The 26,707-nt window shown below is 39.6% G+C and overlaps 1 protein-coding gene across 2 annotated transcripts in view; it reads left to right on the top strand.

The window, feature by feature from the left end:
• Positions 1–2,142: 2,142 nt before the first annotated feature.
• Rgs7bp (regulator of G protein signaling 7 binding protein) overlaps positions 2,143–26,707 on the top strand; it is a 99,928-nt gene continuing 75,363 nt past the window's right edge. Inside the window, exons 1-2 of one of the 2 annotated variants that reach the window (XM_027951631.2) lie at positions 2,143–3,019; positions 3,903–4,069. In XM_027951631.2, coding sequence (XP_027807432.1) covers positions 2,855–3,019; positions 3,903–4,069 — 332 coding nt within the window. In that variant the 5' untranslated portion in view covers positions 2,143–2,854. The remainder of the gene's footprint in view (positions 3,020–3,902; positions 4,070–26,707) is intronic. The other variant, XM_071612566.1, reaches the window with a different exon arrangement.

The following is a 26,707-nucleotide window of genomic DNA, read 5'->3' as shown; positions in this document are numbered from 1 at the left end:
GCCCCCATCAACCATGGACTACAGCAGATTCTCTTAAAGTTTGGGGGAAGGAGGAGGAAGACAATTCAATTATAATGAAAGAAATTTTTATCATAGGACTTAAAGAATTTACAAATGAGTATCATGAATTTCTCTTTAAAGTCCTTCAGCCCCTCAGTCACTTTCTTCCTAACCACTCACCAAATCCCAGGCACTTGATGTAACTAACCCTTAGCCCCTCCTTCTCCCTATGCACGTGAAGTACAGAACAAATTGAGACTGAGCGAAAGAGGAACAATAAGGCTAAGGGTTAAACTCTTTTATCTTCTTATATTTGAGGAGATTCAGCCAATAGAAGATTCCTTTCATACTGCTCTCTGGACCATCTAAAGCCCTAGAAGATAACAGCACACAGAGGTCTGAAGAGAACTGATGGTTCCCTCCCCTAGTCTGTGATAAAGAAAACTGACTCTCAATCTTTTATGAAATAATATGTAAATGCAGCTGAACATCCACTCAAATATCCACTTGTTAGGTTTTGTTTTTCCCTCCCCAACCAGACATATAATGCCTCTTCCAATACTATTCCAACTCTCTCATACCAAGGTGTCCTACAATTCAATTCATTTCTATCACTAACTACCTGGAGTTAACATTAGACTCCACAGGTATAAAGGCTCATTCCCACAAAACTGCCCTTACTTTAGAGGCCAGTCAAAAGTGTTAGACCCCCAGGTACTCACTCTTCTGTCCAACTTGGTGACAAACGCAGGGATTCCAATCTCCTTTCTTCTCAGGTTCAATAATTTGCTAGAATGACTCATACAACCTGGGGAAACACTTTATTTATTATTATCAGTTTATTTTAATGAATACTCGGGAATAGTCAAATAGAAGAGAGTCACAGGGCAAGGTATGGGAGTGGGATGCAAGGAGCTTCCATGTCCTTTCTAGGTATGCCACCCTCACAGCACCTGGATGTTTTCCCTATTGTAGAAATTCCCCAAACTCCATTCCATAGTTGTTTAGAAGTTTTTAAATGGTGGTTTCTTTATACTATAGATATAATTGATTAAATACTAGGGAACTCAATTGCTTATCCCCTCTTTTTTCCCCAAAGGTTGGAGTGAGGCTGAAAGTTCCAATCTTCTAATTAAGGGCTATTTTTTCTGGCAACAAGATGCTCCTGTCATCTTTATCCCTCAGGTAATTTCCAGGGGTCTTTGGAGTTCTGCTCCAGGAACCAGGTTCAGAGGCTAACTATCTCTCTTATTTTATTACACCATGTCAGTGTTTAACTGTCCTGTTTAAAAAAAAAAAAATCCAGAACCACCCCGACCGATTCTGGCTCTCCCTTTTTATGCACTTTCCATATCCCCTTAAGAGATTGACCAGGAACCTCTGATTTGTTCTTGATAGGCTTTTCCCCATGTAACTAGTTCCCCTGTGGCAGAATTCTTTTATCTCTCTCCTCCAATAAATCATTCATGAGAACAAGCATCCTCAGAGCATTAGAGTCGAATGCCCCCTACTTGCTCTTCTTCCCAGAAGGATTTTAGGAAGTCAGTGGTTGAGAGTGAAAATAAGTGGCTGACACCTCATTCCAGTCCCTTTTCATATAGGCATCTGCTCCTCTTTCCATTGACCTACAGGTTATTGATGCTCCAAAGAGGAGAAAGGATAATTTTTGAGGGTCCATGGAAGTGTTTTGGCTCTTACTTCTTCTTATTTATACTGGGAAACTCAGAGCTGGATCCTGAGACTTGTCAATGCAAAACTAAGAGTTTTGCTAGTTGAAATGGGATGGGGATGAGGACCAATTTGAGTGAATGTCTCTGTGTATTCCACCTGATAGCCTCCCCACCCCCACAAACAACAACAAAAACAATTCAGGGAAACAAAGCTTCCCTTTTATGTCATCAAGAGATCTTTCTTTGAAGCAAAAAACTCACTCCCTCCTGTGGCCCCAGACAGACTCCTCTGAGATGCTGAGGGCTTGAGCCCACGTTGGCTCATTTAAAATCCTGTTTAGGTCCCAGCATGTGGCAATGTGCTCTACTCTGATGACACTTTTCGTTTCTAATAATAGAGCAGATGAAGTAATATTGCAATTGATGTTCCCTGGGATTTGATTGGATAAGTGTATAAACTGTGGAGGGGGAAGGGGGTTGTATGGACAGATCACATTAGTATTCCTGTCCTATCAATGTGCGGGGCCGCGACCAACGTCAGCCGGACCGATTCCCTGCGTCTACCAGTCCCGCCACGAATTCATTTGGGATCCTTAAACAGAGAGAGGAGCCCGCGGAGAAGGGATCAAGGCAACCGATTAGAGCCAATTGCCTGCAGCGGGGACAGCCAGCCCTTCCAGGCCTGGCGACCGCAGAGGGAGGGGAAAGAGGAACTGAGCACCGCTGCGGGAAGACACTGAAGCAAGAGCGACACCCTTTCCCGCCCCCCCCCCACCACCTTGCAGCGCAGGCTTTGAAAGCTGCTCCCCCATCTGAATGGAAACTCGGAACCGTGGGGCAGCGCGTTCCTCCTCGCTCAGCCTTGCAATCCATGCCGAGAGGAAAGCGGTGCGAACCCACGCCAGTGTCCAGCTCCCGGGACAGGGCCGGCAATGCTGCTGAGCAGAACTTGATCGCGCCTCTTCACAGCTGGTAGTGGAAGCGATGCTGCACGGCACAGCCAGCGCTTCCCCTGCTCTCCTTCAAGCTGAAGGTTACCCACCCGCGCAGCCAGCTCCAACCTTGTGAGCTGCGCGCCTCGGGTCCCGGCTTCTGCTGCTTGGCCGCGTAGTGCAGGGCAACCACCGGGCCGCCCGCGCCGGGGCGCACTGCACCAGCGTCTTTGGCTTGGTGGATGTGTATGCATGAGTTCTGCACCGAATGGGCGCAAAAAGCGCCCCAGCCGGTCCGCCCGCTCCTCCATCTTCCAGATCAGCAAACCCCCGCTGCAGAGCGGAGATTGGGAGCGCAGGGGCAGCGGCTCCGAAAGCGCCCACAAAACCCAGCGAGCCCTGGACGACTGCAAGATGGTGGGTGAAAATTGCGCCTCTTTTTTTTTTTTTTTAAGAGGGGGTGGGGAAGTCGTGTATGTTAATCGTTCGCTTGAGTGCCAGCCACTCCCCATCCTCGGCTCCTCCATGCTGATCACGTGCCATGTACTATTTTTAAATCTGCAGTCCCCCAGATTCGGGGTGACAGCCCGGTCGTAATGACCCTACGGAGAAAAGTGCCACTACTAGGGTCGTGGGAGTAAGGATCTGTGGTTGTGCCTCTAACCCCTGGAAGAATGGTGGATGTGAAAGACAGGGTGAACTGGCTCGCTCACAAGGAGGGAGGGGTTGGGGTTGGGGTGGGGGGTGCTGCTTTGTGGTGAGACAGTAGCAAACAAACCCAAACAGAGAGCACGGGGCGCTGCGGAGGGGATGAAGAAACTGGCAAATCTTCTTCAGGCTCCAGAGCCAGAGGGGTTCCATGGCCAGGCAGGAGGTGACTGTTTTTGCCTGTTAACATCCTAGTCTTTTATCTCGTGCCACTTCATATCCATGTCCTAGCAGTAGCAGAGGGGAGCATCTACGTGGGAGTCCCAGCATCATTCTATAGTGACCTGCCTGGGAGTGGAATGATAGCTCTCCAAATAAGCTCTTGCTCTTCAGAAACATTCTGAATGGGTGGGGGCAAGTGGTTGTGCAAATAGAGTTTCCAGGATTAGGCTTGCTTATGGAAAAAAAAAAACATTTGCTTTGGATAAAGAGACTTTCCATCTTTGCGCCTTAACTTTAAACAGTCTTTAGGGTCCTTGACAGAAGATGTGGGGAGGTGGCTCAGAGGTCAGTGAAATTTCCTTTATGTACACCGAAATAGGAAACTTTCTGATGACAAGTGTTTGGTGAAAGAAACTGGCTTCTTTTCCAGCTTGTCCAAGAGTTCAACACGCAAGTGGCTCTGTATCGAGAGTTGGTCATTTCAATTGGGGACGTCTCAGTCAGTTGCCCCTCACTTCGCGCGGAAATGCACAAGACAAGAACCAAAGGCTGTGAAATGGCCCGTCAGGCACACCAAAAACTGGCTGCCATCTCAGGGTAGGAGTCTCTTGGCATTATTTGATAATTTGTATATGAGGCATGGATACTGACAGAATGTTAATGGTGTCCAAGGGTCAGAGATGATCTTTGCAAATTCGGTATTTAAACCAATCACCCTAAGGTTGGAATTCTCTAGAGAGCTATAAACAAACTATAGGCCAAACCATAATCTGAAGGCTATAGGAGTCTTGTGTGTGGAGAGGTAGTAATAAGTGATTTATTTCTTTAAAAATTTAACTTTCAGTATGATGGCTGCATAATGGAATTGGGGACTTAAGATTTGAGGAGTGGGATTGAGAATCAAATTAAAGTTAAATTATCGTGCCTCAAGATTATTTTGTCATCTGCTGCCAAAGAAAAGGGCTATGCTGTAGAGAGAAAATCTTTGCTAAATTTAAGATTTACCAAACTATTTATACCATGAGTTAAATTCCTATGATTTAAAATAAAATCCCTAAAATAAAGTATTGGATATAAATTACTCTCTTCACTGTAATGATATTGAAAGTGAGGGGTTTTGTTTGTTTGTTTTTACAGATTGGAGAAATTCACAAATCTAAAAAAACCTAGGCCACTTTGTTCCTACAAGTTATTCAAGTCTATGTAAGGTGATAATAGAGTGAGTGAAAACTTTTCTCCTGGGACCCCATCTACTCCTTCTTGATCTCCATATTGGGAGAAAAGTTAGCCAGGGACTTGTTAACAGTTGCTATTTTAAAGTACTTACAGCAAAGAAGCACAGAAATTCTTGTACAAATACAATAATTTAAGTGCTTGTTTCAGTCATGATATATCTTTATCTTTATATAAAGAAGTTATATAACTTCTTTATCATAATAGAAGTTCAAATTAGTCAGACCCACCTACTAATGTTGTAAATTGATCCTTGTAGGAATTACATATAATTTCTTCTTCATCATCCTTAATTCCAATAATGACTATTACTGGTCACTATAAAAAAGACTGGAAAGCTCTATGCTGCCTTTCTTACTAGCTTACATTTGACAATAGTCATTTTATATCAGGAGAAAAGATACATCTTTCTAATTTCCTGGGAGTGAGGGACACAAATGTACTTAATAGGAAGTGAATCCAGGAAGTGTATTTTAAGAAATGCAGGCTATAATATATTTGAGAGACAAAGATAATGTGAAACATTAAGGGACAAATGTGAAGTGGAGAAAAAACAAAACAAGAAACATGAGGGGAGAGTAATGGTTTTAAAAAGTATAGAGAAACAATGTCTCACAAGAAAAGCAGGTTAGGTCAAGCAAATTTCCACTCAGGGCTGAGGCATAGCAACTCTATAACCTTCATGTCTAAGAGTGTAGGATGGAGTTATATCCAGGATCCCTTTATGTGGAAACTCAAAACAAGAACTCATTCTAAGCAGAGAAAGTAGAAGAAATGAACAAGTTCAGTTCAGAGTATTTTTCTGTACATATGAAATTCAGTTCTTCTAAGTTTTAGGAAAGAAGAAATCTGAAACTATTGGCTGAAAGTTGAGTTTTGAGGATTTGAGGTAGATTGTATTTACTTTGTTGCTTATCTATTAACTGAGGGTCAATGGTTAAGGGGGGAAGTTTTTTATAAGAATTCGTGAGAAAATATGGTATTCTTAGATCTTTGCAAAGGTAAAGCTAACTTCCGAAAATGACCTAGGATAAAATTTGACACATTCCTCCCTTGAAAATAATTAAATGCAGTTTAACATTCTTTATAAAAGGTGACAGTGATATAATTGAAGGAAATTCCTCTGGTTCCTCACCTTCAGGGCTCCATCAATGAAGAATGTGATTTCCTTTTTGCAGAATTCCATTTCTGATATTGCTTGTTATGTGGCTTCTCATTTCAAGCCTGACGTGAAGGCCAGTAGAGAGACTGTAAGATTCCTTTTACAGTATAAAGCTAGGGTGAAAACAGCAAAAGTTCTTCCAAAAGTAAAGAAAAATATTGGATTTCTTGAGTGCCTGCTATTTGCTGTCACGATCCAGCTAATTCATAAAATAGGCATCTCAGGAGGGATTATTATTCTTATTTTATTAAGAAGGCCCAGGGAGATTAAGGAAGTTGCTCAAAGACCCAGCTACAAAGTCGCACCTTTGATTCAACCCCCATGTTTTCTTGCTTCTGATATCCATGCTCTTTTCTGATGATCTTTTAATGATACCATTTCAAGAGTTGTGTAAAAAGGAAAAAATACTAACAATGCCAAAATATTGATAAACCTTAAAGAGAATAGGCTAACTGAAAAAAATCTAGTCATAATCATAGTATATGATTATGTTGATATGCAATGCCCAGAAAAAGCAAATTTATAGGGACAACAAGTAATGATTACATAGTACTTCGATGGGAACAGGTAGTGACTCAAGATGGACTCAAGTAATCTTTTTAGAGTGATGGAAATATTCCAAAACTGGAACGTGGAAATATTCCAAAGTACAACTCTGCATATAAACTAAAAACCAGTGAATTGACAACTAAAAGTGAATTCATTTTATAGTATATAAAGAATATCTCAATAAATGTTTTTTAAGACACCATCACCATACTTAACATTTGGTCTTTTTTTGGCTTCATTCTTTTCTACAGATGTAGTTTGTAGTGAAAGGATATAAGTTAGAGGGATGGAAAAAAAATAAGTTTTGCTCTCCACGCATCCATCAAGATACCTATCTGATAGCTAGCCTCTAAGCACTGATGCTTTTGTAGGAGTACAGGTGGAAGAAAGGCAGGAGTTGAAGACATTAGTAAATTCACCAAAGAGTTAGTGAATTCATTGCTTACCACTACCCCTTTCTTGTCCACCAGCTGAACCTTGGGCCAGAGAAGGGAGATGGGATTGAAAGTAGACAGGGTAAAAAGATGAAAGAGAGAGGAAGAAAAAAATTATGAGTCAGAATTAAGCCACAAATGCTACTACCTCCTTTTCATCCCTAATCAATTGAATCACTCCAGGTATGGTAGTAACCACAAAGGAGAAAACCCAGCTGAGTTTCTCATGACCACCCTGGGTTAGAAATGTATCTTTCCCAACGCAATCAAATACTTTCTCAAATGGTGTTAGGTCAGTAGCTGTTTCAGCAACAGCCTTTTATTTCAGAGGCAGCAAGTGTCTTAGCACAAACCCAGCCAGGTGAATCAGAAGTCTTCTCGGCCTGAGATGATTTACCAAGGTTACTAAACCTTTACAACTCAGATCTTTTCCTACATATTAAGGCCGGAGGGACCTTAAAGATTATTTGCATTGAGGATGTATCTCAGTGGTAGAGCACTTGCCTGGCATATGTGAGGCCCTGGGTTCAATCTGCAGTAAAACACACACACACACACACACACACACACACACACACACACAGATTTGAAGATCACTTGCAAGAGTAGTCCCCCGCCCCTGCAAAAAAGTAGACGTTTTAAGCAGCAAATCTTTCCTTCAATCTAAATGTAGAAAGTCAAATCTAGAAGACAGGCCAAAGTAGCATTGCTATGTACTGTTTGAGGGTATATGTATGTATCTATGCACATGCATGCTTTCATATCAGTGGGTAATGGTCCAGACCCTGTCTCCTTGGACTTCCTTCCCAAAGTGACTTCTGCTCCAGAGTACTTTATATTTGAGGAGTCTGAGATTCAGAAGATTAAGATGAATTTAGAGGCAACTTGGCAGAGTATACAGGAGATTTTGGTCAGACAGACCTGGAATAAATACCATCTTTTATGACCTTGATGAAAGTAATGTTCTATCAGTTCCTTCATCTGTAAACTAGTTGTTCTGTTCGCTCATGGAGTACTTGAGAGGACTAAGAGAACTCAATATGCAGAGAAGGGACAACATGCCCAGCCTGTCTGATGGACACTTTGCCTATCAGAGGCTGCCTAAGACTGGAACCTGAGTCTTTTGCTCCCTGGTCTAGTGCCTATTCTGTCAAACATTCCACCAACTCCTGAGAATGATGAGAGCACAACACACAGGGGAGGGGTGACCCAGAAGTGCCACTGTCCCCCAGCAAATCCCAGTAGCTGATGCTGTGGTGGGCTGGTGGTTAGGATTCCTGTCTAAGGCTGCTTTTGTGGTATCTGTGTTAAACAGAGTCTTCCTCATGCCAATACCTTCTGTTAATGGCTGCTGAAGAAACTCCAAGTGTGGAAGGGCATATGCCAGATCTTAAAAATAAGATTTAAGTATGCTAATGTGAGAGGCAAGATAGTGTAATGGAAAAGAGCATTGACTCTAAATCAGATTAGATCTGGATAAAATTCTGGCTTTACCACTTACTAAGGGTACATGTGCAAGTTGATATGCAAATTGCTTCACAGAGTGGCAAGTGGCCATCTGGTATAGTGGCTAAGTACATAAACTTGGGGGCCAGACTGGTAGTGCTACCATAGTTCACAACCTTGGGCAAAGGCATTATCTCTCTGCCTTAGTTTCCTAATCAGCAAAATAAGGTTAATAAATAATAGGACCAAATCATATGGCGTTTACAAGGGGCAAGTATTTAGGAAGCTGCCTTTTATATAGTACATTTATCTTATTATTAAGTTTGAGTTGATGTTAGTATAATTGTGAAGATATAAATTTTAAGACATAAAGTTCAGGTTGTCAAGATACATTTATATAAAAATGTATATTAATCCATCAAATATTTTTCAAATAAATATTATGGCTGGAATAAATTTTTGTTTCTCTTTGTTTCTTACATTATATTTTGAGGAATTTTCTATGGTGAAATTTTCCAGAAAGCCACCAAAAGGCCCAATCTTGAACACCTTACAGATAACATGGAGAAGTCATTAGGTTCAGACATATTTTCTTTGTTTATATCAACTTCATAAGTTATATAATACTTAAATTTTTTAAAATCTAGTTCTGTTGTAGCCTGTGTGACATTGGACAAGCCCATTAAATTCCCTGTGCAACTAAATGAGAGGGTTGAACTGAATGGCTCTTCGTCTCATGGCTTCATCATTTATTTCAGTATTCAACATTAATTGATGTAAAATCACATAGTTTTTGTTTACAGACAGACCTAGGAAATAAGAAGCACCACATAGGGAGTTTGATGATTAAATTCCAAAAATAATTTTCTTTTTGAATCTGAACATATACTAAATTCATAAGAAGAATCTTAATTTCCTGATGTTTTTAGAAGCATTGTAACAAATTATCCTAGAGCTCCATAAATACAGATTTCATGATTTTCCCTCCAGCAATGATTTCCTGACCAGCCAAGCCTGTGTTTCTCTCCTTTTCTCCTTCTCTCTGCCTCGTCCCTCCTTGGTTTGTTTTGGTTTGTTTGTTTCCTATACAAAATTCCTGCTCCATTTTTTTTTCATTCCCACTTCTAGTAGGTTTCTGGTCCATTCCCTTGCTCCATTTTTTAGGAAGAAGGAAAATAGAACTGCAACTTAGTAAAGTTCCTTTTGACACTGTGGCCAAGACCACAGCAATGACATGAGTTGTGAAAACGTGGAAGGAGAGAGCTCAGTGACCATGGTCGCAAGTTCTCAGTTTTCTTTGATCCACAGGATGGAGGAGGCCTTAAGTGGGCAGTGACAGCCTCTGCTGTTAGCAGAAGAGCCCTGCAATTGGCAAGCATGCCAGGCCACCCACTCTGTCCTTTATTTTCCCTTCCTATGACAGGTGTTTTGCTTTATAATTTTAAATTCTAACTGGCCAAATAGTAAAAGGCAAGTTATGTCTACACCAAACGAATATGCTATTCTTTGAGATAATGATGAAAGCACAATTCTGCATTAGTTTGTTAGGGCTATAATTTTAAAGTGCTACAAACCGGGTGGCTTTAAGCAACAGAAATGTATTGCCCCACAGCTCTGAGGCAAGAAGGTTAAGGGGAATGTTTCAGCAGAGTTGGTTCCTAGTTCTAAGGACTATGAGGAAGAATCTACTCCATATGTCTCCCTTAGCCTCATGCCTAGCTGGCCATCATTGGTGCTCTCCAGTTTGTTGAAGTATCTCTGTCTTCAGCTTCACATGGTGTTTGCTTTTGAGTGTGTCTATATTCAAATTTCTCATTTTCACAAGGACACAATCAGGTCAACAAAAATCAACTGACAATACTCACGTGGAGTGACTACTTTCTCTGATATGCAGGGAAGTACTGGGCAGATGGCAGCCCCTCGGTGGTGTGAACACTATTGGTTAAGGACCATAAACATACTGTGGAGCACATGACCAAGTACCAACTCACATTAGATTAGAGAGTGCTCTGATTAGCCACTAAACTCAATGTGAGAAGGGATCTAGAAAAGTGTTCCTCCATTATCTGCAAAGTTGAGCCTTTTTATGTTCTGAACAGATTGAATTATTTTCACCTTGTTAGGGTTTTCTCAATGGATATTCCAATTAAAAGTTGAGTCTAGGATGAACTTTAGGAAAATTCATCATCACTTTATTGTTTATACTAAGAAGTGCAAGAGGGCAAGGCTGTGTTTCATTATCTGCACACAATGAATGGCATGTTCAGTGACAATGCATGCCTTGCTTGTTCATTAAGTTTACTTGATATTTCAAAGTGTATTCTTAAAAGGAACTGTGATGTGATACAAACTTTAGTAAGAATTGAGAGATTAGATTAGTTCACATTTTATGAAATTTCTATTATATTTGATTGCTACTTTTACTGTTTTATAACTCTAAAATCAATGTTGGTTTTCAAATAATGGAGGACTTGAAGAGCATATCTAAGATCAATTTCTGAAGCATAAGCCCTCATTATTATAACCAACCAGGGGTCAGTGTGTTATTTTACAATTACTCACGAGTAATTATGTTTAATATCATCATTATATCTCCCTGCTTGGTGCCTTTATATTGAATAGTTAAATAATAGTTACTATTGAGATCGTCTTTTAGAATTGTTCTTTAAACTTTTAGCTCTTGGGTGTTTAGTTGTGCTGCATCCCAGAGACATCTGTATACATCATGGCTTCAGAGCAATACCTACATTGCCTATTTATTTCCTTCACTTTACTTGATTTAAAAAAAGGAAAAAAGAAAAACCTCATGAAAAATCTTTAACTGCTTGTATACACACACACACACAGAGATATAAATGTGTGTGTGTATATATATACACACACATATATTTATAAACACACTAAACTTATTTGTGAAATTGTTAGGATAAAGCATCCAAACCTTTAAATAGAACTGATTTAGCAAATAAATGTTTTCAACCTAATGAAAGGCTCTAGATACACGCGGGCTAAAACAAACAAACAAAAATCAACCTAAGGTTTGTAGCTGTAGATACATAGTTAAATAATAGTAGACAGCTATTTAATTGAGTTTAAACAAAAGGGGCTATATGCATACTAACCTAGAAGTCAGACCCCCTAGTATATTCCTCCACTAAGAATATCTTGAGGCTCCCCCACTCCTTATCCTCTCAGTTACCAAGTCCTATAGTGTTTTATCTTTTTCAGTGTCTAATCTTTCTTTCCCCTTTTCCCCATTTCTGTGGCCACCCTCTTAGTTCAAAAATATATCCCCCCAGGCCATCAACTATTCTTTTACCTCCCATCTGATCTCCTTACCTTCAATTTCTCACCTATTCTCTTCGATTTATTCATCAGATTCAGCCTAATCCTCCTGAAATCCTCCTCTGATCTTGTTATTTTTTTGCTTTAAAACTTCCAAAGATTTCCCACTGCCTAAAGCAGTGTCTCTTCAGATGTGATCCTTGGATTGTCAGTACTGGAATCACCTGCCCTCAGACCTAACGAGCTAAAACCTCTGGGTGTGAAGCCTGGAAACTCAAGTTGTTAACAAGCATCATTGCATCCCCTAGGAGATTCTGGAACATGCTACGTACGAGGCCTGTCAGCCTAACACAGTGATTCTTAACCTGAACTGCACATGGAATCACTGGGGCAGTGTTAAACATTTGCTATGCCTAAGTTCCATCCCTAAAATTTCTGACTTAATTGGCCTGAGATGCAGTCTGAGCATTGGGATATTTTTTAAAAGCTGCTTACATGATCATCTGTATCAGAAAGGATTATGTGGCTACATTTAACAAAAAATTTTAAAGTAGCAGTTGCTTAAAAACACCAGGCTTTATTTTTGCACAGAAAAGTCTTAGAATGGACAATTTAGAACTGGGGATGGTGACTCATGTAACCATGGTTCTGTTGCTCATCCTTAGTTTGTGGCTTCCACCTGAAACCTCACTTTATGATTCAAAATTACTGCATTGGGTTCCCAACTAGAAGGAAGAAAAGAGGAAGGGCAAGAGGCCACAATTCCAGCTGCATCACCACCTAAGCAGTTCCAAATAGAACCTCTTTCCGAACTACATCACATTGTCACATCTAACTGCACACTTTCACCTAAAGGGTTTTATTTTCCCTTGCCACATTAAATGAGAAATTTATAGCTAAGAAAAAAGAAAAAAAAAGAGAGAGAGCAAATGAAGATTGAGAAACAACTAAAAATCTGTCAAAAGTACCCTACCTATATGCCTGGGCTTAGCTTTTACCACTTAACTTTTAAAGTCTCCACTTCTTCACGCTGTTCTTTTTAATTTCTTACATGTATGTAACAGGAAAACTCTATCCTATTAGTCTAGGCAGATGGTTTCTGTATGTAAAGGCATACTCGTTAGTAAATAATAAGTCACTCTCCTGAATGTCAGGGTCTTATAGTCTCATTATGACCTCCTGTGCTTCTCACAATGAACGACAAAACAGAGGAAAGCATCAGTTTTGGTGTTCATCAAAAAATATGAGGCACAAAAAACACTGAAGAGGGCAGGAAGTTAGACAAGATGACTTTGAAGGGATTTGAGTATGAGTTTCACCAAAATAGGATATGAAATGAGATAAGACCTGGAAGGAATATAGGTAAGGACACTCAAGAAATCAGTTTTCAAAACTTACCTGACATTGAGAGAGACTAAAAAAAAAATTTAAAAAAGTTTTTTGAAGCCACCTTTAGTAAATCAAAGAATTTCATTTCATCAAGAAGTTAAAATCTGATCTGCTGTTACGAATAAAATGTGGGCAAGCAGCTATACAACCAACTTGAGGAGGCAGGAGGGTTTTCTGGATATGGGGATAAAGTACAAAATGTTCTATGATCCAGATTTTAATGAGCTCATTAAGGGAAATTGAACTCAAAGCTCAGTATCTCCTATAAACACTGCTCTATAGTTAGGTTATAAATCATATTTAACCCATAATTCCCTAAATTATAAACCCATTCATTACATATGATAGTATTTTGTATGGGAAACTCTATTTGTGGCCCAACTCCAGGAGTCATCTCTCTATTTGGGAATCTATTCATGGAGCACCCACCATATGCCACCATATGCCATGTGTTCTTCCAGGTGCTACAGACACAACCACTCTGAACAAACTAGAGAAGGTTTCTGCATTCATGCTGTGGAGGGAAGGGGTGACCAAGATGAAACAAGCAAAAAGGGCATTTCAGATAGTGATAAATGCAGTGATAAAAATAAAGCAGAATAATATGAAAGAATTATGGATGCAATGTGAGAAGTTATTTTCAGATAGGGTGGTTAAAAAGGATCTTCTGAGCAGTGACATCCTACCTTAATATCTTATTTTGAGAAGGAATTAACTATGTGATAATCTGAGAGAAAAGCATTTTAGGCAAAGGGAACAGCAAGTGTAATGTTCCTAACTATTAACTGACCTTGGCATGTTTGAGGAAAAGAAAGCAAGCTAGAGTATTAGTTCAAAATTGGCTTTAGCTGTAACACAGTCCAGATATCAATGATTTAAATACATAAATTAAAACCCCAATATGGTAGAGCACTTGCCTAGCATGTGTGAGGTGCTAGGTTTGATCCTCAGCACCACATTAAATAAATAAATAAATAAATAAATAAATAAATAAATAAATGTATTGTATTCATCTACAACTAAAAATATAATTTAAAAAAAACAGGGGTGGGCCTGACACTGTATGGCACACCTGTTATCCCAGCAGCTCAGAAGCTGAGGCAGGAGGATTGCAAGTTCAAAGCCAGCCTCAGCAAAAGTGAGGTGCTAAGGAACTCAGTGAGATCCTGTCTCTAAATAAAATACAAAATAGGGCTGAAGATGTGGCTCAGTGGTCAAGTGTCCCTGAGTTAAATCCCCTGTACCAAAAAAAAAATGCCAGGGGTGGGACATTACAAGCATTGTTCATAATTCAAGGATACCAGGATTGAGATTTCTGTAGTACTCCAAGTGTTTTCCTCAAGGTCCCAAGATTGCTATTGCAGTTCCAGAAATCGTCTGATGTACTTATCTCTCTCTTCATACCAGTTATCTAGTGAGAATAAAACTCTCCTAATCCATAAGCTAAAGCCCAGGACACCATCTTTAGCAAAACTGGGGAAATGGGAAAAGTGAGAATCTTAGATGTGGGAAGTAAGGAAAGGATCTGAAGTGGGAAGAAAAAAGTAGAAGGAGATATTTAGCATTTCCCTGTCCTTCCTGCCCATTCTCTTTTTAGTTTGTTCCTTCACTTATTCATTAAACATTGAACACCTATTATGGGCCAGATATTGTGCTAGGTTCCAGAAGTATAAAGATGAAAAAAACATAGTCCCTGCACTTAGAAGTGCTGAGCATCTAGCATCTGGATGGAGACAGACATGTAAACAAACCATTGTCAAACAGTGTGATAGATGCTGCAGTAGAAATATCCAGATGAGTGAAGGTAGACAGGAGGCAGCAGTCAGCTCTGCCTCAGGGGGCATAGCCAAAGAGGAAGACTTCAGGAGGGGGATGATGCCATTTGGCTGGACCTTGTAAAGCAAATAGGAATGTACTTTCTCTTTTATTTGTGGCTTCCTGCCATGGGTAAACCTCATGAGACACTCTTTGTAGGTCTTGCACCAAAAGGAGACAGAAATAGTTTTTATTCATTTATTTATTTAGAGATGGGGTCCTACTAAGTTGTCCAGAGTGGCCTCAAACTCCTGGGCTGAAGTGATCACGGGTAGCTAGGACTAGACCTGGCCAGAAATAGGAGTTTAAGAGCCTACTATATGTTCTGCCCTTTGCAAATATTGCTTCATGATTAAATGAGTTCTTCAGAAATAATATTTTCTTACAGGCCAGTGAGATAACGTTTTTAAAGGCTGGCATGCTGACTGGGAAGTAAATTTACTTGCACATGTCAGAGATTGGCCACAGTGACCATAACACAGAGCCAACTATGTAATTGGGTGGGAGCTGGAATTATTTCACCAGTTCAAGAATGTCAGGATTGAGGCCCTTGTCATTCTTTTGACTTTTCCCTATGGTTCCAAGATGGCTGTCCTTTTCAGGGCGAATGCATTTCCAGGGTTGTCTCTGGATTCTAGGTGAGGCACACGTGGAAGCTTTTCAGAGAAAGCAAAATGCTAGGGTTTTTTGTTGTTGTTGTTTTTGTTCTTTTTGGTTTTGTTTTTTTAATCATCACTTTGTAGTAAACTGGGGTTCTGAAAATTTGACATATTTGTTTAAACTATTTGGTGGGCTGGGGTTTGAACACTAGTCTCCCTGGTCTTTATTCCAGCCACTCCATGGGCTGTTCTCCCAGACTGACCCTTTCTTTCTTGGACTGCCCCAGGATTCCTTTCATTTTCTTCCACTGCCACAAACTATTATTTCCACTTAGAATCTCTCTCCTCCCCTGAACACACTTCAGAATAAGGATCTCTTCAGCTGCCACACACAGCGGACTTGAGGGCTTTTAAGGTTTTCTCAGCTACTAAGAAAAGGAAAACAGGATGGAAGAATAACAAAATTATGGCTTTACTGGAGCTGCCAGTGGAATGCAAATGGATCTTGGCTCTGCATTCCTGAGGTCTCAGCACTTTTCTTTGGACCCCAAATTTTTCACTTTCTTCCCTCATAACCACATTTACTCAAATTGCTCTATCCTCAGGCACTGTCCTTCTGGGTTGTGATTATGCAAGTCCTAAAAATGACCCTGAAGGACCAGACTTTGTTCAGGCATGGCTGGGCTGAATTCTGGGTATTTCAAGAGCTGATCTGTCTCTTCAAGGCAGAAGACATTATAGCAGGAACAGGATATCCCATCACCACAATGACAGTGGCCACCCAGCTCCCTTTCAGGGTGCCAATGAGCACAAGAGTAAAAGAGAAATGCAGGTGAGGGTGAGGAATGGTACCAAGGGCTGGAGGGTCTCAAATGAGAGACAGCTTCCACTGGGATGATAGGACCCCTCATAAGAAAGTAGCCTTTTTATTCTTGCCATCTACTCATGAGCTGAGGACATATGTGAAGTTGATAGGTCCTCCCCCCTCAGATATTCTTTATCAGTAAGCAGATATTTTCTCATGTTTCATTTTCAGTATCATATTCTTATTATTCCATTACCTTGAATATTGTCACTTGTCTTATAATCAAAAAGGAAACCATCCCTCTTATCCTCACCAAATATATCTGATATAGGAAAAATTCAAGTGGGAAATTTATCCCCAAAATGGTCTCTGATGTATAGTACTACTTAATGTTTCTTGAATTATATACCTCAAACATTTTGGATTTTGTGACTTCATTTCTGTTTTTTTATCTATTCTTATTGTAAGAGAGAGAGAGAGAGAGAGAGAGAGAGAGAGAGAGAGAGAGAGAGAGAAAGATGGGGCCCATGCATATTTTTCCACAGAGTAAGAAATCAATAAACAGTGTCTAGGATCCATCATCTTAAGACTTGTTCCTGTTCTTACTAGTGGTTTATTAATTTTTATAAAGATGTTTGTTTTTGTGTTGTGATATTTTTCCCCTAGGCATTGTTCATAAGTAGTAGCCAAAGTAGACAGGTCTTCTCTATGAGGACCACAATATGTCTTTACCCCCAAGTAATGTAGGTGAAGCAGGTGTAAATGGTCAGGAACTTTCTGGGACTGGGACTTAGGAATATATAGATTGGATGAGGGCATCCATGGGAGAGAGAAATGCTCACTCTACTGGAGGGTGAGTGGAAGGTCTCTCCCCATTTGGGTCAGTTCCCTTGGCTATCACAGGTGGCCAAAAGCCTCAGAATTCATCATTTTTAGAGGGTAGCTGTGGGAGGGTAACCTGTAGACATTTGAGGAGCCTTCTATGTGTGCACAGCCAGAGGGGAGAATGGTGGTAGCTCCCACTAGACAGCACACCATCAGGAGACAGGACACATCAACCACCTACTAAGAGTGACTCCACAAGGAAGAAAAAGATTTGACAGATTGCACTGGGTAAGTCCTATGAATCTTTCACCTCACAAGCCACATTTTCTGTCTGTCTGAAGTTTGAGCTCGAATGGCTGCATCTGTTTGAATACTGTACCATTGTTGAATAACGAGGAAACTGCTTAGATTATTTTAGGCCTCAATATCCACCATGGTACAGAATCACTCTGCAAATGTTCCTTCCATAAAACAAGCCATATCAACTGTTTTTATATTCATAGATTCAGTCTTTTGTTTTCTGAGGAAGAAATGTGTTTTAAGCTACCAAATCTGTTCAGACTTAGAGTGGATTTAAATTATTCTCTAAATCTTCATATCAGGTTATTGTAAGGTGCCACTGTACATCTCATGTGAAAATTTGAAGTGACTTCAGGTATCCACTTAGGTATAATCTTTCCAGAAGCAAGGCGAGCACAGTTCATTCCGGGAGAGTCTTGCTTGACGCGTCAGCATTCTAAAGGCATTCTCCAGCTTCTGAGGAGGAAATTCTGTGGGATGTGAGGGGGAACAAGGCAGGCAAGGAGAATGATTCAGCTGAAAAAGAAGAAAGGAAATGGGGAAGGAGGGCCGAATTAGTTCTTTGGGAAATATGCTGATTAAGGAGTTGGTACTGCCAAGAGATGAAGGGATGAAGTTGAAGGGAAATAAAAGGGACTGGTGGATCTCAGGACAAGAAGCTGGAGGCAGTGTGTGACTCAGGGTCTTTGAACTCATGTCCAGCTAGGGCCAAGATAGATGAGGGTGTGAGTGCAAGATCACGTGCCAAGGCGTCTGAAGCAGGCTGTGGCAACCAGGTTTCATTGGTTGCCAATTCCCATGGGCCAAATGTGCGGTTTTGATGCTTCTTCTTCTTCCTTTTTTTTTTTTAAATCTTATTTATTTTTGTTCCATTTTTTAATTGTTTCAGTATAGTTGTACATAATGGTGATATTCATTGTTACATATTCACATATCTGCACTGTATAACAGTATAATTTGGTCAATATTATTCCCCAGGATTTTTTCCTGTCCCTCCTCTCCTCTGTCCCCCTGGTCCCTTTCATCTACTCCACTGATCTCCTTTAGATTTTTATGAGATCCACCTCTACCTTTACCACAGATATGTAGCTTATTTTCTAAGAGACCATGAATCCATGTTTGTGTATGAAATACCATGGTTTTGTACGTTGGCCAGTGTTTTCTGACTCAGGGGGCCTCAGCCTTCTGTGTCTGCCTCTGTTAGTTATCACCTCCTTGCTCAGAATATTTGCCAGTTGTTGATGGTGGACAAATTGAGAAGTGCCTGGAAATTTTATAATTTTGGATTTGTATTAGTCATTGGTATCAGTGTCACCTTCTTAATTTCTTTGTTGCTTTCACAGTGGCATATGGTAGAGATTAAAGATTGTCAATATCATTCACCTCATAAAAAAATCCTACCAAATATAGAAAAAAAGGAAATACATTTTAGTTTTGAGTTATTAATTAATGAAGGCCAATCCTATTTTATTAGCCTTAGGAAACTAGAATTGAACCTAAGGAAGGAATGATAATATTTGTACATTTGTCCTAAAGTCAAATTGCTTGAAAGACCCTCTTTTGCCAGGAAGGCAGTTACTTAAATGATTATATAATTCACATATTATTCTTTTGCATTAAACAGGAACCATTAATCATCTTATGAGCAAGATCAAGCCTGTCAGAGTCTGAGGTCTGCATGCGTACCATATATCAAATATACACATTTTACTTTATCTAAGTGAAGTCCTAAGGGGGAAAAAAAAAAAGTCTTAACCTGATTTCTTGTTATTTATATGATTTAGTAGCTGGTAGGATTTAACTGAAAGAGAATACCATATATGACACACTGACAAATTTTACTCTATAAGAGTTATGGCTGTATCTGCATAGCTATTTCTGAATTCCCAAATGAGTGTTCATTCTATGATCAGATTTTTTCTTCTCATGGGCATGGAAACTGTATCTAACATTTCCTTTTGTATATTGAATCTGTCCCTGTTCTAAGACTAAGATTGAACGCAGCCTGGAATTATCCATTCTTCTCATGCTGTCCTCTGTTTACCTCTCCCTCTTCTAGAAAAGCAGTCAGGTGAGATGAGACTAAAGGGAAGGGGATTTGGACTAGAAAGACATTGGTGTGACATGCAGAGGAAAAAAAAATTTAGGGAAGAAATTTGTGCGTTTGGAAGAAACTAGATCAAATGGCTGACTTGTAAGGTTCATGAAAACTCCAAGATCCACAAATTCTATAATAATTTAACTTTGTCTTGATAGCTTCTTCTAGTCATAGATTTAGCACCTATATATGTGATTTGGCATCAATATTTCAAACATTATTATTATATTACTAATGCAATTATACCTTCTGGAGTTTTCAAGGTTAGTAAGGTTCCTAACTCCTGCATTTTCAGGGTTCTTTAATTTTTTATTGTTTATTACCATATTAGTCCCTAAGGAATAAGTGCACATGATCAATCTGCAACCATAGGCCCCACACAGCAATCGTTACTGTCCACAGGCCCCTTAGCACAGCTTCCATGCCATCATCTTGACAAGTCCAGGCAAAGGTGTTGTCTTAGGTATTCTGAAAACAACCAGTCCCTAGAGTGGTGGAGTGGTACTGGGGTCCATCGGGAAGAGGGAGAATAGCCACCACACTATCTCCATGCCAAGGGCTGGAAAAAACTCTACCCATTTTTTAAACTGTTGATGTATTTTTAGAATCTTTTGCCTCTGCTTCATCTCATCACTGAGGCTGAGTCTCATCTAGGGTTCAGGTGGTAAACAGACACCATTCAACCTCCTACAGCACTATTCCTTCTTCCAGACCTATTTCCCAAAATCTATTTCCCCACACCCCACAGGGACAAGTGAAACCCCAGGAATTTCCCCAATACATATTCTGGCAATGGAGGTGGAGATGAAGACAGAAAAAGATTCAGAAATAGGAGAAGGTGTCCTTGATCTGGGGCCTTCTCTACCCTAGCTCAGCAAGCTAAGTTAAATGAATAGTTGAAGAAACAGCTACTGGGACTCATATTCCTTCTCAGGCATCTGATGGAGTCCTCTCACCCTACCTACCATTGCAGGGTCTACAACTTTAGAGCTAAGTGGGTACTGTGTGATATCCCTTGATTTCCTGGAGTCCTCGAGGGCCCTAAGAAGTGCACTTACCCTTAGTTGAATAAACAGAATCCATTGTCACCATGGATATTCTGCTTTCCCAGAGCAAAGTGCTTCCACTTACATTAAGGACATTTAATCCTTACTACACCTTTATGAAGTGGGAATCATTATCTCTGTTTTACATATGAGGAAACTGAAGCTCTGAGAGGTGACTTGCCTTCACCACATGACCCGAGAGCATGGAGTGAGAAGCCATGGCCTTGCCCTCCATCCCACAGGGCTCCTCTCCATTCACTCTGTTATTTATCTTTAAGGGAATTTTTTTTTTTTTTTTTTTTTTTAGCTTGCAACAGGCAGATTCTTTTATCTCTTATGAGCGAATACCCATCTCCATTTTTATTTCTTGCACTTATCTGCCTTCAGTTGTTGTTCTGATGTATTATACAGATCTGAAGAATCTCCATCACAGAAGTGACAGCAGGGTGCGAATTCACCACAAGGGAGAAGTAATTTAGCACTTTGCTTAGTTTCTATGGGAGTATACTCTGGTATACTTGCACCTAACCTGTTCCCAACTGAAGCCCTGGTGGAGGGGAATTTGTGGGTGTGAGTGGAACATTGAATTACTAAATCCTAGAGTTTTTCAATCCAATTAACCTTGCCTTCATACACTTCACCAAAGAAGTGGAAGACATGGCAAGCAGTCTTTTTCTAACCTGCAACCTTTGGTCTGAAAAAGTGATGGGTGAGTTCTACTTTTCCTAGGCTCAAGGTACCATCCATTTCCAACTCCACTGCAATTAGGAAGGGATAATGGCAGTAATGGCCAAATTCTAGTCCAGCTGACACTTTTGTGAGACAGTCGGGTCTGAGTCTGCAGGTGCTCCAGCCAGCTTACTTAGGCAGTGAGCAAATAACACTACCATTTAAACACCTACCAGTATTTTACAGAAATACAACCTTGGAGTTTCTGGAAATGCTTGGAGAGGCTGCAGCCAAGCAGGTGGGGACTCAGAGATATTGAGATCTGAGGGCCAATGCTAAAGGATTTGGAGCTATGAGTACAAGTGAGAAAAGCCTGAGACACTCCAATTTCCCTTGAATTGAAGCTCTTCGTCTGCCCTCCAGCCTTTCCCTTGTAACCAGCTCTAAAGCAAAACATTCAAAGCTCTCTAAAACCTGAGCAGTAACAAGAATATGCACTTTTCTAGCTTTAAAGACCAAATACCCTGTGAAAATCGACTAAGAAATCACAAGAGTGATATGCCCATGTACTTTTAGCTCAAGAAAGAGTAATTATAGGAGGTTTCAAGAGGCTCCATTATCCAGTTGCCACTTTAACTTGCAGAAGCTAATGCTTAGAGGGTAGGGTCCCGGGACACCACTCTTGAGAGATCCTGATTTCAGCAGCTGCCTGGTATTAAGCAGTGGTTCTTCGCCCTGTTGCACATTATAGTATTTAAAAATTATTATACCTGGGCTCCACCCCAGATAAATTAAACCAGAATGTCTGGGAGCAAAGTGAGGGAATGATAATTTAAAAAATTTCTACAGTTGATTTGAGAACATATAGTAGGAATTGAGAACCACTGGTATAGAGGAAAATGGTCAGAATTTGTCAACAGAAGACCGCCCCCACCCCATTTAGAATTTCTGCCAAGCTTTGTAACAGGATAATTTTGATCACATAATTGACCACTCTGAGCTGTAGTTTTCATATAATTTCTAAGTTTCCTGTAGGCTGCCAACATTTGCATGTACATTAAAGCATTGTTTACAACCATAAAAAATGAGGAATAATTTAAAGACCCAATAGAGGATTGAATAACTAAGGATATACCAAGGTACTTGAATATTGTGCAGACATTTAAAATGACATTAAGTGAAATACCAGATTATAAAGCAGTTTTATCCTGTGACCTCATTTTTGAAACAAAATTCAAAACATACATACACACCAAAATCTACAGTTTTTCCTTTCTATATAAGTAATTTTCAGTTTTTTTACATACCCATGTTTCTAAATATTTTGTATTAAATGCTAAGGGGAAAATCTACTCACACACTTCAAGTCTTGAATATTAGTGTTAAATAGAGTTGTAGTAAAATCTAAAAAATTAATTATGCTTATATATGTGGAGTTTTAGTTTAGTTTAGGAGCTTCATTGTTTTTGTTTTTGTTTTTGACAGTGTAGGGGATAAATCCCAGGGACTGTCTCACCCATGCTAGGCAAGTGTTCCACCACTGAATGACACCCACAGCCCCTGAGTTTTAGCTTTTATATGTGTTGGGCAGCTAAATGCAAAACTGGCTGCTTTGCTTGTCCTCTAAATTACCTACAAAAGTGTACTAGTCCTAGACTTGTTTCTTTTCCTGATTTGCAGACTGAAGATTAAGAGAAAGAGTGGGAGGAGGAAGAAGGCATTTCTCCTGCAGTGTTTGTTCTGGGTCCTGATAGGGCTGCCCTCATTTCTTTGGAGATAATAATGAGAGAGGAAGCAGGAGTGAGAAAGTCAGGAGGCCAAGGGAGCCTCAAGAGATGGCTCTTGATCTATTTTTCTCCCCTAGATCATCTTGTATCTATATTTTTATCTTATATTTCAGTGGTGATGAAGATAAGATGAGAGACATCAATATATGAGACTAGGACACAGTCAGGCACACAATCACTCAATAAATTTCTGTTCACCCACATATGCCTCCATGAAGTGAATGACATAACTGTTATTTAACAAACATGTGACCTCAGTAAATTATCACTTGCAAGCCTTAGTTTCCATTCCTGAAAAACTGAGGATAATAATAGCACCCATTTTACTTGGTTGCCATGAGAATCTAATAATGTGAAGCATTAAGCAAAACATCAAACATATGTGTTTGATACATGGCAGTTATTATTATTATTCTAGTATTTCTTAACCAAAAATACTTGATGTATTAATAACATCTTCACTGTAATCCAGAAAAAGAGAATTGTACATAAAATAATAAAAATAGTTTGGGAGAAAAGGATATTTCAAATGTTCAAAAATAATTCTTCTGAGGTCTGACATCAAGAATAGAATATTTCATTTTAGAAAGAATGCCTTAGAGAAATGATGAGCCACCTACAAAGGCTACTACTACACTAGAAAATGACTTTGGGTTTAAGGCCAATATTTTTGTCATAAAAGTGATTAGGCCTTTGAAAATATTTTCAAAACAACACGGTTAATGCACATAATATAATAAGGATATCTTGACTTTATTTCCAGGTTCAAGCATCAAGAGAACTGGGTAGAGGAACAGGGAAAAATAAACTCTCAGGTTTAGCTTTTATATATGTTGGGCAGCTAAGTGCAAAACTGGCTGCTTTGCTTGTCCTCTAAATTACCTACAAAAGTGCACTAGCTTAAACAAGTGTACTAGGTAGAGACTGGTAAGTGAAATGATTCTGGCTTCAAATTGTAGTATACTTGCAGATGCTTTCAATTCAAGACTTTACTGGAATAAACAGGTTTTGAAACAATATAGGTGGTTTCCAAACTTGCATTGCCCGATATAATCTTCCCAGGAGCTTAAAAAATGTCAGCATTTGGATTTTACACCCATAGATTCTGACTTATTTGATCTGGGGCATGGCCTGTCCTCCAGACTTTTTTAAAAATATCACCAAGTGCAGCCAAGTTAGACAACCACTGGCATAGACAAAGGACTGTTTCAAGCAAGCAAAGCCCCTAAGAAAGGATGTTTCCCTTCTTTCTTCAAGGGGATGTTCCCAAAGTAGAGCAATGGAGAGCAGTCCCACATGGGTGTCCCTTTCTTTTCCCCTATTTTTTTCAACCCTCTGCTGGAGGAGTTACATCAGCTTCCAAGAGACAATTGTTGTATCATTCATGACAATGACCGTTTTTCAGATTATAATTCTTGTTTTACCAGCATCATGCCACCTTCTGATTTATGCACCTCTGCCTCAGTTTCCGCAGCTGCCCTTTATCTGTGATAGCATCACATAACCAGAAAACTTCCATTTATGGCCACATAAGAATCTCCATGGGCAATATTTAATTTTGTATTAAGCGACATTGCTATATGAAGATGACATACCAACCATATTAGTTTTAGGTAGAAGTCAATGTGTTTAGTTGGTAGCTTTGAAGTATGACCCAGCCAAGGAGCTCTTTTGTTTTGTTTGTGTGTTTTCTTTTTTTGGTGCTGGGGTTTGAATCCAGGGCCTCATACATGCCAAGGAAATGCTCTACCACAGAGCTACATGCCCAGCCCCAGGAGCTGGGTCGTGAATACAGCGCTTAATGTCTACATTTGTGTGTCTGTCAGTAGGAGAACAAAGTAAATTGGGTTAAATATAAACTTAAGTTTTTTAATTGAGAAATAAAAGGTCACTCACTCATCTTTCAACATAGTTTGGACTTCATTTCTTACACTGAAAGTAAAGGTAAAGGTTCTTTATACACTAGAATTTGAAGCCAGAATCATTTCACTTACCAGTCTCTACCTGAAAAAAGAAATTAAGAAATATATAATGAGGACTGGGTTGTGGCTCAGAGGTAGAGCACTCGCCTGCCATGCGTAAAGCACTGGGTTTGATCCTCAGCACTACACGAAAATAAAGATGTTGTGTCTACCTATAACTAAAAAATAAATTAAAAAAGAAATATATAATGAATGTGGATGGTGTACACATTGAGACTATATAGAAGAGAGTTTGTTGGCCTGAAATGATAAAAATAGCTTCCAAATTTAAAAGGGCTTTCATGATTAAAAAAAATGATCTTTCATTGTCCTTGGAACATACCTGTGTGATATTTTTATTTTTCTGTTGTAGATGAGAAAAGGGAGGCTCACAGAGGTCAATGTCTTGCCAAAGATCACATAGTCAATAAACAGTAGGGTCAGTGCTCTAATGTGCATCCTCCTGATTCAAAAGCCACCAGACTTGTCACTGTACCACAACTGGAAGAACACAAATAGCCTCTGAATGTGGTTCTAATTTATTAGACAATTTATAACATTTTGCTCTTCTTTTTATTTTATATGTGACTTCCAGAAATAGGCTTAGCTCTGCTATTGATTGGTAGTTAAGGAGATTTATCAATTAGGTTTTTTTTTGTTTGTTTGTTTGTTTTTTTTTTTTTTTTGCAAGCAGGAACAGCTGGCTATATCTATCTTAAGCTAATATTAAAATTTATTGAAACATTATAGTAGGATCATACAGTTAAGTGAGAATAGGAGAAAAAAGGGTTAGAACGTGGACATGAACAAAGGTATCTACACAGACTATGTGGAATGGCCCAGGTGGGACGGCCAGGGTAGTGCTGCAACCAGTGCCACCAGTGGACGCTGCTGCTCCAAATGAGTCCTAACCATTCCTTTTTCTTGGGCTGCATACTCCAGTTTCTCAGGCCTGGTAAGAACACCCAGTTGGCCATGTGGAACATCCTGGCTGCAGGGGGTAGTGGAGGGAGGCTGTCCCAATTTCATCTTCCATGGACTTCATGAGTTCTCAGAACCACTAGTAAGGGGAAGAGAAAGAAGGGTTGAATGCTGGGCATCTAAAGAAATGTCCCCTACAGAACAACACTGGTTTAAGAAGTTATAGCTATATTCTTCTTTCTGTTTTTCTTCAGTATTAGAAAATCTCATAAGAGAGGATTCCGTGAAAATTATGAGCTATTATAAAATATATATATATATTTTACTCATCCTTTTAATTAAAAAAACCTGTGGTTAATAACTTCAAGTCATTGGAGACATAAGTCAATTTGCACATTGAGCAGAAACAACATTCTGCACTGGGGGACTTTGTTATTTGTCTTCTCCCAAGATATAGGGTGTGCGGAGTTACACTCTCATTAGTTTTCTAACCCAGTTTTGGCTCATGAAGAAGTCACCTCATGCAATTGGGTCACAGCCACTCTAGGCCAGAGTCCAGAAACACACTCCTTGTTCATTCATTCATGCACTTCTTCATTCATTCCTTCTTCAGCCTACATTTATTATGCATTTTTGTGCATGTTAGGCTTTGGGGTTTCCAGTATCTGGTTATGGGAATATGAAGATAAAAATTCATAGATCCTGAAAAGAATATATTGTTTGTGCATATGTGTGGTGGGTTCCTCCTCACATGACTTGAGTGTGTGTATAGTGCTATGCAAGAATTAGAGATAATCTAAGTTTTCAAACTATATGTGGGATTTAGATCATTTAAAGAATACCTTTATTAATAACATGAGAATAGCAGAGATACTAATATATTTAGACAGTGTTAAAATTTTCATTATCTT

The sequence above is a fragment of the Marmota flaviventris genome, chromosome 5 (genome assembly GCF_047511675.1).
Source record: "Marmota flaviventris isolate mMarFla1 chromosome 5, mMarFla1.hap1, whole genome shotgun sequence".
NCBI lineage: Eukaryota > Metazoa > Chordata > Mammalia > Rodentia > Sciuridae > Marmota > Marmota flaviventris.
This window is presented reverse-complemented; position numbering and strand designations above follow the sequence as displayed.